The sequence below is a fragment of the Alosa pseudoharengus genome, unplaced genomic scaffold, assembly GCF_046254945.1.
Source record: "Alosa pseudoharengus isolate Yale_2024_CS ecotype anadromous, Long Island Sound unplaced genomic scaffold, YU_APseudo_1.1 YU_APseudo_1.1_scf_19, whole genome shotgun sequence".
Taxonomy (NCBI): Eukaryota; Metazoa; Chordata; class Actinopteri; order Clupeiformes; family Clupeidae; genus Alosa; species Alosa pseudoharengus.
Genome location: NW_027468657.1, coordinates 6,005,885 through 6,025,831, shown reverse-complemented (window position 1 = coordinate 6,025,831; position 19,947 = coordinate 6,005,885). Strand labels below are relative to the sequence as shown.

General features: G+C 39.6%; 1 protein-coding gene across 1 annotated transcript in view; it reads left to right on the top strand.

Annotated features, from left to right (window-relative positions):
- LOC143132185 (uncharacterized) overlaps window positions 1-19,947 on the top strand; it is a 223,345-nt gene that overhangs the window by 183,617 nt on the left and 19,781 nt on the right. The window contains exons 49-54 of the mRNA XM_076291544.1: window positions 4-177; window positions 559-732; window positions 1,371-1,544; window positions 9,171-9,344; window positions 9,934-10,101; window positions 10,374-10,550. Coding sequence (XP_076147659.1) covers window positions 4-177; window positions 559-732; window positions 1,371-1,544; window positions 9,171-9,344; window positions 9,934-10,101; window positions 10,374-10,550 — 1,041 coding nt within the window. The remainder of the gene's footprint in view (window positions 1-3; window positions 178-558; window positions 733-1,370; window positions 1,545-9,170; window positions 9,345-9,933; window positions 10,102-10,373; window positions 10,551-19,947) is intronic.

Here is a 19,947-nt window from a genome sequence, read left to right as displayed (position 1 = left end):
CAGGCTTAATAACAGCAACATAACAGAAAAAGGCTGTTCTATTCTGACCTCAGCTCTCATATTAAACGCCTCACACCTGATAGAGCTGAATCTGAGTGGGAATACTCTAGGAGACTCAGGAGTGAAGCACATCTCTGCACTGCTACAGAATCCATTCTGTAAACTACAGAAGTTGGAGTAAGTTGTGGGATGCTAAAGACCTTCACCCTCATTACTACAATATGAATTTCACTCCTCAATATGTATCAGGAAAAGGAGATTGAATTCCAATCCAAACTCATATCCACAGTGTTCATCTGGTATAATCTTTTACATTTACATGTATTGATTTAGCAGATGTATCTGATAATCTCACACTTTCTTAATAGTCACAGTTTTATATCTTTCAGTTTTCCCTCTCTATCTTCAAAAAACTCTTGAAGACACAACTCTTTCAAGAATACCTCCTCTCCTAGCACTTATGACATTTATATAGCTTCCACAGAAACTAGAATTTTGCTCACACTCAGTTGTTGTGAATACCCGAAGCAAAGATAATGTTATGAACTCTCCCTACAGGCTTAATAACAGCAACATAACAGAAAAAGGCTGTTCTATTCTGACCTCAGCTCTCATATTAAACGCCTCACACCTGATAGAGCTGAATCTGAGTGGGAATACTCTAGGAGACTCAGGAGTGAAGCACATCTCTGCACTGCTACAGAATCCATTCTGTAAACTACAGAAGTTGGAGTAAGTTGTGGGATGCTAAAGACCTTCACCCTCATTACTACAATATAAATTTCACTCCTCAATATGTATCAGGAAAAGGAGATTGAATTCCAATCCAAACTCATATCCACAGTGTTCATCTGGTATAATCTTTTACATTTACATGTATTGATTTAGCAGATGTATCTGATAATCTCACACTTTCTTAATAGTCACAGTTTTATATCTTTCAGTTTTCCCTCTCTATCTTCAAAAAACTCTTGAAGACACAACTCTTTCAAGAATACCTCCTCTCCTAGCACTTATGACATCCTCACACACCTCATATGCACTTACCACACTCTTCCCCCATTCCACTTCCTCTTATACCACTTTTCCTCATCCATACTTTGACTAGTACTTAATATGTCGGCACTCATTTCCTCTAGTATTAGTATTGACAGATACAGTGATAATTCCTAGCTATAGTTTCCTCTGCACCATAGTTTAAACGTTATTCTAATGCTGTAGCTATAACTCTTAAAAGTTTAAATGTTAATATGATGTCAGTAGCTTAAATGTTATTCTACTGCTGTAGGTACCTTTGGATGACCGTGTCCGCCAAATTAATAAATGTAAATGAAAATGTTTTCAAACAAGTCTTCATCTTCTTTCTCTAGACTTTCAGAGTGCAATATAAAAGTTGAAGGATATGCTGCTCTGGCTTCAGCTATTAAATCCCCTCCCTCCCAGCTGATTGAGCTGGACCTGAGAGGGAATGACCCCGGACATTCAGGAGTGAAACTGCTCATAGATTTAGTGCAGGATACTGCCTGTAAACTGGAGACACTGAGGTGAGAATAAATAATGACCATGTAAAAGAGAAAAAAGAAGTTTATGAAGTATACATACATGTACAGTAGCCTCCAGAATTATTGGCACCTCTGTTAAAGTTGACTAAAATCCAGTATAAAAAACAATCTGTTGGTGACTTGAATTTCCCCTTGGGGATCAATAAAACAATTAGGACCAATCCAACCTTGAAGGGAAGCAAATTTATTTTGAGAAAAAGGAAAATCTCATAAAGAAATACATATTTTTAACTAAAGCACATTGCACTTATTGGCACCCCTGAAAAAACTTTTTTACAAAACCGAACAAAAGCATTGTATCTAATATATCTAATTTCAATTTATTTAAGTTAACCAGAGTGTCTGTGAACTTTCAGAAGTAGTTCATGACTTTCTTTTTCACTATGGTATGTTCAGGCGTTCACTATCAGAAATTTGCCAGATAGAATAAGTGTGGAAGCTCTTTATCTAGGTCACTAGTCAGGTCCTGACGAGCTTCTCAGGAACGCGGCAGCTCTGCGCTTGCATTACCGCTCGTAGTCGTAAAGTGCATCACGGCGCCACGCCGGACGAGAACTGCGCTGGCAGACGTCAGCCCGGAGTGACATCCGCAGGCACCCGGGAAGCTAAACGTGCAATGGTGTCTGACCTGGCTGCGCTGGCAGAGGCCGGGCAAGATGCAGACAACAGAATAAACACTGCTTTTATAAGGGGACCAGACTGGACCTGAGCTACGGGCATATACATATACATATCCTCCCCCAGAAAATGTGTAAGTTGTTTGATGTGATTTTGTGTATTCTGGTGCATTTTGGGGATGGCCAATACTAAATTCAATCAGATTCATAGCCTACATCCTGATTTGTTGATATTGAGGCAATGATTCCATGCAAAAGCTTGGGCTTCAGGGCCCCCTGATCCCTTGGGCCCGGGCCCAGTAGGCCCGTGCAGTAATCCATCCCTGGTTGCAGGCAGCTCACTGCGCCGGGATTAGTGTGTGCTTCACCTCACTGTGTGTTCACTGTGTGCTGAGTGTGTTTCATTAATTCACGGATTAGGATAAATGCAGAGACCAAAATTTCCCGCATGGGATCAAAAGAGTATATTATTATTGCTGTCAAACAATTACATTTTTTTAATCACGATTAATCGCTGAATTCCTATAGTTAATCACGATTAATCACATATTTTATCGCATGATTAAAATTCTATTATTTTGCATTTCTGAACTTTCCAGGAGTCCATATTAACAATATAAAGCAATTATTGTGTATTTTGATATTAGGATTCAAATGAAAGCAAAGCAAGTTACTTCATTAACTTAACTTTAAGAAGTAGGTCTATTTGATTATTTCAAATCAAATTTCAAAAGATGTGCAGCAGACCTGAGGAAACACAATATATTCTTCAGAAATATAGCTAATAAAGGGCATAACAAACATAAAATACTATATTCATTATCTTTGAGTTCAGTTGAAAATAAGGAACTTTTCGACATAAGTGCACTGCCATTTTATAGGCCTACAGTCTATGGTGCACTGTCACTTGCAACACACATCAGCACCTAAGTTTTTAACACGCAAACACTGGATGAACAATGGATTTTATGGAGCGGCGTCGACCAAATATAACTGAATCGTGATTTACACGGCGGCAAAGTGCGATGCTGGTGTGCAGAGTTGTATTGAAAAGAATGAAATCTAATGTACAGTAAATTAATGTCGAAAGCAGAGTGCATCGCATTCATGTCGGCATCGGTGTTAACAGCAATTTAAAACACCATTCAGCTGACCGGGAGTTCAGAACTGCGTTGGTGTTTATTATAGGAATCTACTCTTTGGCCAGCTCGTAAGCCCAAACAAGTGTGTGCAGCATGCCTTTACGTAGCCTACTAAAAGCGCATCATCATTAAGATAGGCTACATTGCATCACGCCCCATTTTAGCGGAAAACAAGTTAACATTATATCATTGATTCCAATGGGAAAGACAGCTAGCCTAATCACACCTTGACGTTACTAGACGTATCTAGTTATTAATTTACAGGCCATTCAATCATTTTACTAACACGCCAGTTATGAAGAATTATGTGTATGTAACTTACTCATGTCGAAACTATGTACATTACAAACCATTCAGCACATAGCTACACTTACCATATCCCATGTAAAACGGTTAGCTTGCTAACTAGCTAACTATGGAACTTCAGTATGACATAGGCATAGCATTATCTCACCTAGTTGTAGGAAAAAGGCTATGTTCATATTACAAGTGATAGAATGAATGTGTGAGTTATGTTTAGTTGATATGACATGTAAAGTTAAGCTTGCCGAACTTAGTTGTAGTCAGCCACGGGCAGTTTGACTGTGCCTACATTCGTGACACTCCTGTTAGTAGGCTAAACTGGAAAATAGGAACATAATGGTCACATTAATCCCATAAACACACAGATAACTCTTACACCAACCTTATTTTGTGCCTTTTATTCACGTTTGTTTCAAGATTTAGTAAGTATAAGCCCTTTTCGTTCCCCACTTCGATGCAGCATAGGTTTCCATTATCCAAACAGCTCCCTTTCCCCTAAAAGGGGGCGTGTAGCCTACATGCAGCACATAGGCTACGGTCTAGCTAGATCCAGTGTGGTGTTGTAGTTGTTCTAACGTTACTAGTTGTTGCAACAGCATGTGAAAAAACTACAAAGTTTGTTACACCAAAAATAATGTTAATCTCGCGATAAAAACGCCGTTAAAATAGGTTTACGTTGACGCCGTTAATAACGCGTTTAACTGACAGCACTCAAACTTAAAGTCACACAGAGGCTAAATCCTCCAGTCATTTTTCAACATCGGAAAGAGAAGAGAATACACTAAATTTAAATAAAAAGAAAGTGTGTTGACATATTTAAGTCAAAGAATGTCTATGAAAACTAGGTACTTTGTGGAAAATGCCTATATTTACAATTAAAACAATGATTAAAAGGTTCTAATTATCTGGAAATGTGACAAACATGCTTGAGCAAGGTGATGGTTATCTTAAGTATAAGTATAAGTATGTATACTCTTTTGATCCCGTGAGGTCTCAATTTGGTCTCTGCATTTATCCCAATCCGTGAATAAGTGAAACACACAGTGAACACACAGTGAGGTGAAGCACACACTAATCCCGGCGCAGTGAGCTGCCTGCAACAACAGCGGCGCTCAGGGAGCAGTGAGGGGTTAGGTGCCTTGCTCAAGGGCACTTCAGCCATGCCTACTAGTCGGGGTTCGAGCCGGCAACCCTCTGGCTACAAGTCCAAAGCGCTAACCAGTAGGCCAGGGCTGCCCCCCAATCTTGCCCCCACGTACAGTATGGAGGATGGTAAGATAGGCAAAAAATCGATAAGAACCACAAAGGTAATATCTTGGGGTCACCAAGTCCCCCAAAAATCTTCAAAAGTGACCTCACTGCTAACAGATTATTTAGAAGACATGCCAGGTAAAAGCCTGTCCAGTCATTTCATGTAAATGGCAGGAGTTACTGAATGGTACAGTGACTTTGTCTGGAAGTGTGGTCTATTGTCAGATGAAATCAAAATTGCGCCCTTTGGCTAAAACACTTTAGGTGTTTTTGGCGTATATAGAAGAATGCCTATTACTGAAAAGAACCCCATGCCTAATGAAAATTATGGTGGAGGGGCTGTGCTATTGTGGGGCTGTTTTTATTCCCTAAGGCCTTGGGAATCTAACGGAAGCCGAACGGTCTTAAATCCCTTGTTCCCTTGCTTTGTATTCTCCAACTTTATGGGGTGTCATAGGAGAATATTACAAGCTGTTTTATTGGCAAAGGGAGGCTTAAGAAGGTATTACAAGCAGGGGTGCCACAGGGGCAGAGGCAGATATTTGATACATTGTGGGCTTAGCCCAATGTGGAACACAGGAAGGCTAGGGGGGTCCGGGGGCATGCCCCCCCCCCCCCAGAAGAAAATTAATGCCTTAAATGATGACTTCTAGTGAATTTTGTGTAAACTAATGGACACATTGAGACTTTAAAAATGTGAGACTCAAAGTATCTGACTGGTATTACACTGTGTAGAATTATAGTTTTGGGTCTTTCAAGAGGGATCTATAGGCATAGCCTATCTGATCAGCATGCACTTAGTTAATTAAGTGTTTCTTATGAGTGGTTTGTATATTATAGGCTAGTAGCCCATACTATGCTGAGATAACCCTGATGGGATGCTACCTTGTCTCAATACATTTTAGCTGTCAAATCATGTACTGTATTTCTAATATTAGTTTTCTTAATGGCAGTATGTGTATTTAAAATGTGTATCTAATAGTTTCTAATAGTTTATGGATCTTTTTGCCATGTTTTGCGACTTTGAACTCTGGCCAAAGTAGGCTTATAGTTGTCAGGTTTAGCACAGCCCCACACAATGTGAACCCACTGATTATAATGTTAATGCATTTTCCTTTAGGCGTCAATGAGTTTACAACACTTAACATCAGTCTTTGCTTACATGATTTTGGTTTCGATTTTTTTTTAATTGGAGTGTTTGTGACAACACGTCATGATAAATTTGATAATGTTTGATCATTGTTTTGGTGTGAGTTGATGTAGAAGCACCTAGCATAACTTGACTTTAGCGGTGACAAGTCATGCAAGATAATAGAGAGAAAGAGCGCACCTGCAAAGTGGTTCTCTGCGTGTGTGTGTGTGTGCCTGCATGGGGTTACGTTCGATTCAAGTCAGAAGTTGGTCCGTCCGGTCCTGCATTCACGCCGCTCCATTATTAGATAACGCTATCAGATAGCGCTGTAAAATGTGTGCGGGAATTTCTCGCATTATGATGGCTAGAGTTGCGAGACTTGAATAAATCACGCGCTATAGGCTACCCTCAATCCTGCGCTGAAATTTAGGCCCTGTAATCAGTAGGCCTATATTTTATTTTGCTGTAGTTACCGTAACTAGTTATCTTGCTGATTGGTTGACTGCTGTGCCCATAATAAACGTTGCTGGTTGTGCTGGGCTCTTGCTCGACTGGTAACCTGAGTGGAGAAGTGGGGTGTTGGATAACATCTGTTGATGTCGAGAAAGGTATTTTTTGCCCTAAAATACATGAAACATGCAAGTTCAAAATCCCGCCAGTAGCCAGACTTACATCTCCGTTTCATATTTGCCTAGGCTAGGCCTAGGCTACTAGCCTACAATAAATGAATATAACGAACTCAACTGACAACAGGTAAATCTGTCATTGAGACTCTATGAATACAGCACAACAAATGTTGTCTTTCTGAAGTTTATTTTTGTATTCTGGCACAGTAGTCTAATTGCCTAATATCTTCTTGACAATAGTTTTTCTTACCGGTTAACTGACTGCACCACTTTAAACTTTCCTGCCAGTAGGCTACTGGTTTACAACGTCAATCGCTACATCTCAATACGGCTCTGGCATAGTCTAAACTCATCCTATGGGAAATCAGATTATCTGTCAATATTGAGCTTGAAATAAAGGATATATTTGCTTAGTAATAGTACATTTTGTGACATCTATAGAGAAACCGAGGGGAAGTTAAAGAAATTAGAAACCTTGTGTAACCCGCACGAGGGAAGGGCCTGTGCTTGTGCGGGAACAGTCTAATTATAAGCTCTAAGTTCTAGAGGAGACTGGTTTAGGTTATTGCTAGACCACAGTTCAATGACTTACCCCAAGACAACACACCACACTCAAGATTCTTCTTTAAATACAAAATATGTTTATTTTAACATTCAAAGATCATTCAATTCAGTTTAAGTTATTTCAATATCAGTATTAAAAGAGATGTATTATGTTGTATCTATTTACTATTCTATTATGCAACTTTATATGTTCTATTCTAATATTCTATTTATTGTATTTATATATCCATATACTGCTTTATATATTTATTCTATTTAATATCTAAGTCTTATTGTATTTTTTCTTTTTAAAAATACTATTAATATACCTAACCTAACCTTATCCTAACCTTACATTATATTACCTAATATCTTATCTTATATTTAATATACAATATTATTATATACTATAAATTAAACAAAATAAAACCCAACCCAAAACAAAATGTGAGTGCACTCAAGAAAATAATAAAGAAAAGAAAATAAATGAAAAGGGGAAATGATTCAGTCCAACTTGTGCAAAGTGCAATGTCCACATCCTACCACAATCACAAGGGTAAGGGGATGTGTAGCCTAACAGGCAGTCCAAAAGGAAGGGGCAAGTTGATGTAGATGGTGATGATGATGAATCCAAATCCAGGAGGATGAGGGAAATCCAGAAGGTAAATTCAAGGGTTCCAGGGCAAGGCAACGGGGTTTGTTTGGGGTACAACAAAAACCAGTCTGCACAAATTTGTACAGATTTCTTATTAATTGCAATCTTTATCATAACAATAACACATACATACTAAATATAATGTCTGTGTTTGAATAACTACAGCAGCATATTGCTGTAGGAGCAGTGTAATAAATGTCATTGCAGCCAGGCTGCATGACAGCCAGACAGCGGCATTAAATCTGTCCACGCCTAGCTTGGTTGCCATGGCTTCGGTGGACGCCATGTAGCCTGAGTCGATGACTAACGGCAACCGGAGCTTACAGTTCTTTTAACAAGCACATTATTATATTAAATTGTCTAAAATTCATACATTAAATAAACTCTATGGTTGATCTATGGATCGGGTGTCCTGACTGGTTTTAAATGTCTAGCAATCAAATCGGAATTACCGATACAATTTTAACTGGGCTATCTTAGGTTTCATGTGTTCAAGGCTCCAGTTCACCAGGATTCCAGTACCATGTACAAAATACAAGAGAAAAGTCTTCTTTCTTCTTTCTTTTCAAAGGGTGATCATCTGTTTTTGGGTAAAGTTAAAATGTACTAAATAATTGGCTCTGAATACATAGAACACGCAAATCTGTTTACGTTCAGCTGTGACTTGCGATTTACCAAAGAAGCTTCATGGGGGGGAAGAGGATCTTTATATTGTTTTCCAATGTTCGTGTTTAAGTATCCAAGTGTCCGTAGTTCCTAATATCTACTATAATTTCCAAGTTGTCTGTATTTTAATTCTTCTCAAACTTTCTTTCCGTCTCTCATCAGACATAGTGCTACGTTCTTCTTCATTTACCGGTTGACGGTTTTCTGTTGTTGATTTTAACAATTGTCTCTTGTTGTTGTTTTTTTACATTTGTCTCGTGCACCCATCTAGGGGCCACCAAGGAATTATTGCACATCATAATAGGAAGTGGCAATTCATTGGGTTACACTTGGGAATTGAAAACACACACACAAAAAAAAAATTCGGGGCTTGAGCCCCCGAAGCCACCCCCTGTTCCGCCGATGAGGTGCCAATAATTGTGAGCGACGTGTTTTTGTTAAAAATATTTATTTCTTTATGAGATCTTCCTTTTTCTCAAAATAAATTTGCTTCCCCTCAAGGTTGGATTTTTCCTTTTTTTTTTTCATTGTGAGATTACAATAAATCACCAACAGAATATGTTTTATTCAGGTTTTTAGTCAACTTTAGCAGAGGTGCCAATAATTCTGGAGGGTACTGTATGTTTATATTATTATAACATAATTTACATTTATATAATCTTCCTGTCTGTAGGCTGTTGAAGAGTGATGCTGCAGAGAAAGCATGTGCAGATCTGACTGCAGTTCTAGGTAAAAACCCCTTACTCCTGACAGAGCTGGATCTAAGTGGGAAGATACATGGAGACTCAGACGTGAAGCAGTTCTCTGCTCTACTGGAGGATTCACACTGCAAAGTGAAGAAACTGAAGTGAGTTTGCCATGTTTTACTTCTATTTGCATGGACAATTACATCCACTAGAAATGCAGATTGTGTTAGTTATTTTTTGCACAAGTTATTTGCTGGGAAGTTGTGGTCTTGATATTATATGAGACTATTACAATTATGTTATTACCATTGGCAATTTGACATCAATTGAATTCATCATTGTCATCATGGCACGTGCATCTCTCTTTGACTTCTTGTCCTCGGCCCTGTCATGCTCACTCACAGATTTTTGGCCTGCAGCTTCTCCCTTGTTCTATCGTTTACACTCTGATCATTCACAAGTTTTAGGCTCTGAGCCTGAATCTGACCAGATCTGATCTGACATGAGAAACAGTGGGGGCAGATGGGGAGGGGTGGGGCCTATAGTAAGAGATATAATTGGGCCAGCCCATTGTCAGTAAATAAAATGAACCAATGAGCTGTTGCCCCTGCTTTATATACATATTGATTTCTATACATATTAACAGACTACTATAACTTACATGTACAAGGTGGGATAATCCAGGTTGCTGTGCTGTTGACTCAAATGATAATAGAGCAAAACTCTGATATGTACTCTTTTAATCTACAGACTTAATGACAGCAGTATAACAGAAAACGGCTGTGCTGCTCTGACTTCAGCTCTGAGATCAAACCCCTCACACCTGATAGAGCTGAATCTGAGTGGGAATAAACTAGGAGACTCAGGAGTGAAAGACATGTATGCCCTGCTGACTGAGTGTAAACTGGAGAAACTGATGTGAGTTATGGACAAAATAAGCAATCAGATATGTAGTATAATTTAGAAAATCACTGAGCTTTAAATATTCATCTTTACAAAGAGATTTGTTTTGATGGCTTTTAGCATTTGCTCTGAAAAGTCATCAAAACAAAACATGTATATGCATACAGTGTTTTTCAGATGATGGGCTATAACCTTTTTTCTTTAGTAACAGTAATCATTACATTCGAAAATGAATATTGTGTAAATTGATTAAAGATAAAAGAGCCAAACATTTTTCCCACTTCTAGACTTTCGAAATGTAATATAACAGGAGATGGATATGCTGATCTGGCCTCAGCTCTGGAATCGAAGAACTCACAGCTGATAGAGCTGGACCTGAGAGGAAATGACCCTGGAGAATCTGCAGTGAAGCTGATCACTGATTTCTACAATTTACATAAAAATCAAAAACTTCAAACGTTGAGGTGAGAGATATAAAATAAGTGCATCATTTAGTAAAATGAGCACACAATTTAGTAAAACAAGAGAATATTCTCTCTATACCAAACATATATCTAGCAATGACACCTGAAAGAATATCGGTAACACTTCCAGAAAGAATATCGGTAACAGTTTGTGCTTCTAATTCAGGTCTTTCATATCCCTCCGCAACTACTGGAACTTCATTCAAAAGTGAAAAGCAGACGGTTGATCAGCTGTGTTCTAAAGAATGTTTGATTCAAGTTCAGCGTGTGTTGTTGCAAACTATTTATTTCTCAGCAAAAGCCACGATGAACGGTAACAAATAGGCTATAGCCTAGGCTATGTAGGCTAAAGAGTCATATTGTGGGGAGTTTATTGTTTTGTTTTGGCAAGTAGCCGTGTAATAAGCGGGATAATGTATAGAACTCCGGTTATTATTGGGGAAATAAGTCCCTTCAGGGCGGAACAAGACCCCTCCGCTGTGCCTCAGGGTCCGGTTCGCCCTATCGGGACTTATTTTCCAAAAAATGACTGGCTTTCTATACATTATCCCTTAAATATTGCATTAATATTTGTTAATAGTTAACTAAATGTCTTTTTGGCACTAATTAACAGTTATTTCTTACATCATTTAAATGTTACATTTTTATTTACGAACTCTATGTTAATATAAAAGTGAATGACATTATTATTTAACTAATTGTTATTAAACTGTGCTTCTGCCTATCCCAATATGAATCACTCCCCATAGGACCCTTATAATAAAGTTGGTTAAGCTTAATTAATATATCAGTAACATATAGCTATCAGTGTGGGGCCCCTTATAATGAAGTTGGTTAAGTTTAATTAATATATTAGTAATATATAACTATCAGTATGGGGGACCCTTATAATAAAGTTGGATAAGCTTAACCCTTTGAACCCGATTGACGCAAAGTGCGTCAAAAAACACACCCTTTCTTCTCTGTTACATTGCTCCGGAACTGTTCATCGCAGCGAGATGAAACCTTTATTGCATGACAGAGCAGAAGTGGGAAGAGACTACACACTTGTCTGTACGATCAAGTATGAAAATGAAAAAAAATCATGAAATTAAATCAAATTGCATCATATTTACAGTCTGTGATCGAATCGCTATGGCAAGCATATCAGATGAAAGAGTAGACATAGGGCTATCCATTGGTACCATGTTTATCGATCCTTCTGGCTTATAAAAACAGACGAAGTGACTGCAAAATTATAAAGTCATGTACACAAACCAACGCTGCACACCCATTACTCTCGTTTGAATTACTCGCGGACCCGTATAGATCGGATAGATATGCCACGCATGTCAGATGAAAGAGGACACTCAGAGCTATCATTTCATAACAAGTACATCCTTCTGGGTTATAAAACAGACGAAGTGACAGCAAAATAATAACTTCATATAGCTGGACTTACCCCACGTTTTTGTCTGTTCTTGTGGCAAAGCATGTTAATAATCCAACGCTATCATGTGTTTCTCTATGGCAAAGCATGTTCATAATCCGATTTTGAGATCCTAGCAAATTCCTGCATCCAATTCAAGGCTCACATTGCATCCCAATTTGTTCAACAAAGAAACACATTTTTTGCCTTTACTTTGTTCATGGCAATACAGTAAAAAGTTGAGAATCATTATGAGTGCATACACCATAGGCACGCAGGCTAACACGCAACCTCGGGTCAAGTCAGGTCAGATCAGTTTGTGTCACAGATATGGAGCAAGGTCATTTTTCATCACTAAATAAAAAATGGCATTTATTTCCGTAAATCACACACCACATATTTCTGTAAATTGCTCAGCAGAATATCCCTCCAACATAGCAATTATATTGCCCGATTCAGGACAGTCTGCCCTACACACATATGAAAAGCATGTAGAGCTATGACCTTGCTGTGGTGAGATGCATGTCAAAATATAATAATTTTTATAATACGCTTTTTATATTTTAATTCTTTAAAAATCAAAATAAAATGCTAATACTGATACATGAAATGATTCTGATCTGGATAGCTTAGACTCTGCTGAAAAAAACAATATATAATATGTGTGTGTGGCACGTACAATGACCAGAATAAATCCTTATGAATAAAGGTAGTGAAAATGCCCTAAAAACAGCTTAGGGTTCTAATGGTTAATTAGTCATATAGAACTATTAGTCAGACGGTGAAGGAACTGAGACCAAAACTGGCTTATCACATTTATTCCTTTAGGAAAAGTTAAAACATAACATGCATTCAGGCACTGTACATAAAACAGCATCTGCACAAGCAAAATAAAAAGAAGTACACTAAGTTGAATGGGCTATATTACGTGCATCATTCATATACCATCCCTGTCAGCTAATAGCAATGGAGACATGCAACATGGAATTGCAATTGTTAACTAGAAATGCAAGGAATTACCAGTGCATGACAATGCAAAAGTTGTGATGTAAAATATAATGTATAGTAAAAATAGATAATGCAGAGATGGTTACTACGATGATGCTAGGATAGACATGGTGGTTGCATAGCTTAATAAAAGTTGATAGACAGCTAGTTTAATAGATAGATAATTGTTGATAGACAGCTAGTTTAATAGATAGATAGTTTAATGATAGTTTACACGTAGACTGAATGTAGTTGAATGTAGATAAAATGCTAACTATGCTAACCATGCTACTTAGCTAACTTAGCTAATGTTTTGCTAAAAATTTTAACTATGCTAACCATGCTACTTAGCTAATGTTTTCTAGCACTTTTGCTAAAAATGTTAACAATGCTTACTATGTTAACCATGCTACTTAGCTAACTTAGCTAATGTTTTTTTAGTAGTTTTGCTAAAAATGTTAACAATATTAGCTACGTTAACAATGCTAACTATGCTAACCATGTTACTTAGCTAACTTATTGTATTGAAGACTTTTATTTTGAAACAGTTGTGGGCAGAGGAAACAGCTGGCAGGAGTCATAGTTGATTACAACTGAGAGTTGGAATGGCTGAACAGTTAAATAGTTGGATAGTTAAAATGGTTAAATTATTTAATATAGAATTATTGTAGTGAGAACTTTTATTTTGAAACAGTTGAGGACCGAGGAAACAGTTGGCGGGAGTTAAAGTTGATGAGAACTCACAGTTGGAATAGTTGAACAGTTAAAAAGTTGGATAGTTTAAATGGTTAAATTATTTAACAGGGAATTATTGTACTGAGGACTTTTATTTTTAAACAGTTGTGGGCAGAGGAAACAGTAGGCAGGAGTCATAGTTGATTACAACTGAGAGTTGGAATGGCTGAACAGTTAACCCTCTAGGCGCCACGGTCGAGTTTAGTCGACAAGATGCAGTACTGAATAAAACGGCTGATTTAGTCAAATAGGGTGTCATATTTCGTTCAACCTCCACTCCACTAGATGGCAGACATGTCATACGTCATCCCCGAGTCCAAAAAAGGTCATGCTTTAAACAAAACCTTCGAGCTACAGCACATTGAATCAGTGCGTGCAATACCGGAGCTAGTGTGCATGTGAGCCACTTTATCAGAGCGATATTGTCAACGTCAGCGAGTATTTGCATTAGATTATCGTCTAATGGCATCAACATTTTTTACCCGAAATGAAGTGTTGGGTCTTCTATTCGCGGACCCTGATTCTGAAGGGGAATATCTGCCTTCAGAAAATGAGGGTGATTCGTTTAGTGAGGCTTCAGATGCGTCCCTGCCTTGCAATGATGCAGCTGGACAAAGTGAGAGTTTAGCTTACACCAAGCACAAACGTTGAATTGTTTGCCCAATGTCAGTGGTGGGAATAATGTTTCACGGGGTTGGAGTGTTCATCGGGAAGTTAGCAGGGTGTTAGTGGTGTGTCGAACGAGGCTGGAGGTACAGTAATGTCCATGTAGCGCTAGCCAGTGGCGCCTGCAGCTGTACGGCCGTACGCACTGTGCGTACCTTCAAGCTCCGCGGGGGGAGAGAGAGAAAGAAAGAGAGAGAGAGAGAGAGAGACGGGTTTAGAAGTTTGTGTGTGATCGGGGGCGGGGCAGGGATGGGGTTTGCGATAGAGAGACCGGTCTAGTAGATGGGGCGGGGTGTGTGAGTGATCATGACAACTGATTGGTTACTGGAAAAGTAAAAAAATAAATTGTATCGTTTGCCCCCTCGCTGTGTGTCATCAGTGTCGATTCCCTCCAAATTGAAGAACAGCAACTATCAGTCAGTAGTTCTACCATACCGTGTGCTATTACCAGCATAAAAATGAGTAAACGAAGCTTCAAACAAATGAGTTTATTTCAAACATTTTCTAAAAAGCCTAAATGCAATGATGCACAGGCGTCCTCTGCTTGCCAGCCGTCTCCGGTACCGTCTGAAACGGCTAGCGGCCAGGCTGAGGCACAGTCCTCCACTCCTCCAGAAGCACCCCTTAGCAGCAATGGAACAATCAGTGCTAACTGTCCAGGCCCCTCGCAGGAGCCGGCTGAGACAGCATTTGTCACTGAAAGCTCACAACTTAACTCAACATCCTCTCAATCCAATCTCACCTCATCCCCCTTTCCCTGTCTTCCCTCCACGTCAATGATAAATGCTAGCTGTTCATCCTCAGCTTTCCAGACAGATGAACTATCCCCAAGCTCTGCTAGTGCTATGTCCCAGGTAGTTAGCAGCCCACTAACATTAGCATCAGACTTGTCAGACATTGGCAAACTTGAGGCAAATATCCTTAAATGTGCATCGGACTCAGTCAAACTCCATGTCTTGCAGACCCGATTTAAACCACACAGAGGGTGGATAGCTCCCTCAACACTGATTTTCGGTAAACAGAGAAAAGTGCCAGAAGAATTTTTCAATGAGTCGAACTATCCAACCTTGCGCTACAGTCTGTGTCAGGATAGCCTGCTTTGTGTTGCATGCATACTGTTTTCATCCGGTGAGTTAATTCTCAGGACTAAGCCACTCCGAGATTGGAGCAATGCAAAAAAAATAGTTGCGAAACACATAGCCACACAAGCACACCAGGCTGCCCAGTTGCGGGCTTCAGAATTTGTCCAAATATGCACAGGTAAAAAGCCTTCCATTTGCGCAACATTGGATCGCTCCCTCCAAGAGACAACAGAACGTAATAGGCATGGTATAACAGCAATCATCGACTTGATCAATACGTGTGGTCATCAAAATGTAGCTCTTAGAGGTCATACAGACGAGCGAAGCAATTTCCAGGCTTTTTTACAGTACCGTGCAAGGGGGGATGCCACCCTAAAGCAATACTTGGAACTTGCGCCTGTCAACGCAACTTATTGTGGCCACCAAATTCAGAACGAAATAATTGAATTGTGTGGGAAACAGATTCAAAATACAATTCTTCAAAAATGCCAATCTGCCAAATGGTTTTCTGTCATACTAGATGAAACAGCTGATATCAGCAATTCGGAGCAAGTGTCATTATCAGTGCGTTACGTGCATTCTGACGCAGGAAAATATTCCGTGAGAGAGGACTTCTTATGCTTCATCTCCACTGCTGAGACAACAGGTGAGGCATTAACTAAGATCGTGCTTGACCAATTAAACGAATTCAAATTAGACCCAATGAACATGGTAGGACAGGGCTATGACGGCGCAGGCAATGTTAGTGGCAAGGTGAAAGGGGTGCAAGCCCGCATCAGACATCTCTATCCTGCTGCTACCTATGTGCATTGCCGAAATCACGCACTGAACCTGGCCATAGTGCATTCCACACGAATTCCATTGATTAGAAATTCACTGAACATCATCCAAGACATCGTGAGTTTCATATCTGCTTCCCCCAAACGGCTACAGATATTCTTAGGCGACCAAAGCAACCAACGTTTACAAAAATTCTCTGACACTCGCTGGTCCCAACATGATGCATGCATTGCCACTGTGATAAAAAATTATGAGCGCATATTCGTGACAATGGCGAGGCTACAGACAGAGGGGGACTCAAAAAGCTGTGCTACGGCGACCTCCCTATCCAAATCAATGGAATCATTTGATTTCATCATAAGCATCACTGTAATTCAGGGTTTGCTTCAGTACCTTACGCCCCTCAGCAACAGTTTGCAAAATCCTGAATGCGATCTACCAACAGCCGCAACTAATGCCACCGCCTTAGTAACACTGCTTCAACGCAAACGAGATACAGCGTTTGGGAACTTGTGGGAGCAGGGCTGTGCTTTGGCAGCCAAAATTGAAGTTCACCCCTCTGTCCCCCGCATTGTGGCATTGCAGACCAAACGGTCAAACACACCTGCATCAACCCCAGAAGACTATTGGCGACTTAACATTTTCCTTCCATTCATTGACCACCTCACAACCGATGTGAGAGACCGCGTCTGCGTCCCACTGCCGCGCCTGAAGGGCCAGTATTTGCTGCCAGACAAACTTTCGTCCTTGACCGACACGTTATGGCAGGACATAAAAGAGGAGTTTAAACAACTCATGCCGGATGATAATGGTGCCGACACGGAGCTGGAGCTGTGGAGACAGCTCAATGAGCTACAACCAAAAAATAATGACATTTGTCAAACTTTGGAAAACACGGAAAATTTCTATCCAAACGTTCACTCCGTCTTGAAAGTCTTGCTTACAATGCCTGTATCCACGGCCTCTGCTGAGCGGTCATTTAGTACATTGAGGCGTCTCAAAACTTACTTGCGGAGTACAATGACGGACACTAGACTAACCGGCCTTGCCCTCCTAAACATCCATTGGGAAATGACAATTGACTGCGAAGAAGTCCTAAAACAATTCGATGCAACCGGTAGAAGGAGAATTAGCTTTAAATAGGCATTCTTTTAAACAGTCATGATTTTTTTTTAGCCCATAAAACTTGGTGCCCATTAGATCAGTTCAATAAATCCGTTCAATAAATCAGTTCCGTTCAAATATGTTAGCGCTTGTTATGTTATGCGCTTTTTTTGTATGTGTTGGGGGGGGGGGGGGGGGGGGGGTTCCGATGTCTGTGCGTACCTTAACATTTAATCCTGCAGGCGCCCCTGGCGCTAGCTTCTGTCTTCTGACCGTGTGCCTCTCCGCAATCGCGGCGACAGTAACGTGATGGAGCCTTTGTCTAATGCCACTGGGTTTGTTAGACGAGGTCGAAGTGCTCATAGGACAGTTAGGGGGGAACGTAGAGGCAGTGTGGGGAGTCGCAATGAGAATGACAGTAGGCCTAGTCTGAGCTGCGCAAATTCTCTCCACTCCGCGCGCGCGAGGCAGATCTGGCCATGCTGCTCGCAGCAGGAGTAGAGGTGGTGACACGGGGCAGGGGAGCCATTAGGCCATGCATAGTCTATCACAAGATGATGGGAATGCCGGCCCTGTATGGATAGGGATAGGGAGTCATTATCTCTACAGCAAAAGGCCTGCTACATAAAAAAAAATTGTCAGCCATTTATTAGTAATGATTTACACTGTTGATTTGCTATCTATTTCCCTGACCATTTAGGACATACACTATGTGTTCTTTTTTGTGTGTTCATGTCCTTGTGATGTGTGTGTCTTTGTCAGCTAAGAAAAAAACAACAAAAAAACATCAACAAAAACAACAAAAAGAAAAAAAATACTAACATTGTCTCTTGTCTTGTCTCGTCATCTCACTCCTGATCTGTGCCTTGCCGTGGCAAGTTAGCTTTTGAACTAAACAGGTCTTGTCTACTTGTGTTTGTGTGTCTGAATAATATATATGTGCCCTATACATGGAATCAGAGTGCCTACTGTATGTAGTAAATGGAAAATCTCTACAGCAAAAGGCCAGCCTACCGCTACATGCATTTGGTTTGTTTCTGCCATTTATTAGTAATGATTTACACAGTTTGTTTACTACTTACTATTTACCTGAGCATTCAGTATTGTGCAATATAGCATACAGAAGGTGAGGGACATTTTAGGGGGGAAAGAAGTGGTGCATTTTATCATTCAAACATGCGACTTTTCATGAAAATTCTATAATCCAAGATGGCCGCCACCATATGACGTCATAATATGCAAATTAGATATAAACATTTAATCCCTACATAAACTTTGGGTCATCCTTAATATTTCTTTAATTTACAGAAAGTCTCTATCTCTTATCACTTTTAAGATATAGCCTTTTGAAATGAAGATGTCAGAATCAAACGTTTCGAAAAAAAAACTCTGGCGCCTAAAGGGTTAAATAGTTGGATAGTTAATGGTTAAATTATTTAATATAGAATTATTGTAGTGAGGACTTTTATTTTGAAACAGTTGTGGGCAGAGGAAACATTTAGAGGGAGTCATAGTTGAGGACAACTGACAGTTTGAAAGGCTGAACAGTTAAATAGTTGGGTAGTTAAAATGGTTAAATTATTTAATAGGGAATTATTGTAGTGAGGACTTTTATTTTGAAACAATTGTGGGAAGAGGAAACAGTTAGAGGGAGTAATAGTTGAGGACAACTGACAGTTTGAAAGGCTGAACAGTTAAATAGTTGGGTAATTAAAATGGTTAAATTATTTAATAGGGAATTATTGTAGTGAGGACTTTTATTTTGATAAAGTTGTGGGCAGAGGAAGCAGTTGAACAGGATCTGTAGTCTGAATAGAGCCATATTGCATGCTTAAAGCCTGAGACAGACAGTTGCTGGAGGTGTCCGGAACACTTGGCATAGGGAGTGCCCTACTGTGATGTCATAATCACCACTGTTAAGTCTATGGGGACATTTTTAGTAGTTTTTAATTAATAGTTAAAAAAGTATAAAAGTTACAAAGTTGAACAATACATAGCTGAAGTCACCTAAGTGAGACCTACGCAACGCAGTTTGAACGAAGTTTCTACGTCAAATGGTTGAAACCGCATTAAACGCACAAATGCGTAGAAGAAAAATAATAAGAACTAGAGAATGTAATTGTAATTGCGAGTAATTGTAATTACGAGTGCATGAAAATGAAACTAGGACAAACATAGCATAGCTTAATAAAAGTTGATACAGTGGGCATCGCTTTCAAATGGCCACTTCATTCGCGCATTACGAGGCGTGAAGCTGCGTGAAGCTTTAGTACCACTTTCAGCCACTGTGCGTCGCTCTGCCACTGTACATCGCTCTGTCAGTAGCCTGACTGCCGCCCCCTCTGAAAAAGCAGGAGGCTACCAAACATAATTGTTACCGAGAGGAATCCCAGCCTACGAATTCAATAACAAAATAAATCATGCATAATTAAACATTACCTCGATTAAGGCTACTTGGGTATGGCTTAAAGCTTGACTACACGGTGGTAGCGAAATCTGCTATGTTATTGTCAGTGTTGGGGGCAATGCAACTACGCAAATCAAAACAGTGTCTTAATTTGCCCTACTTCTTGACTGCAATGTAGTCAATTGACTGCTTGACATGTAATTTTTTATTTTTCTGTACAATAAACAA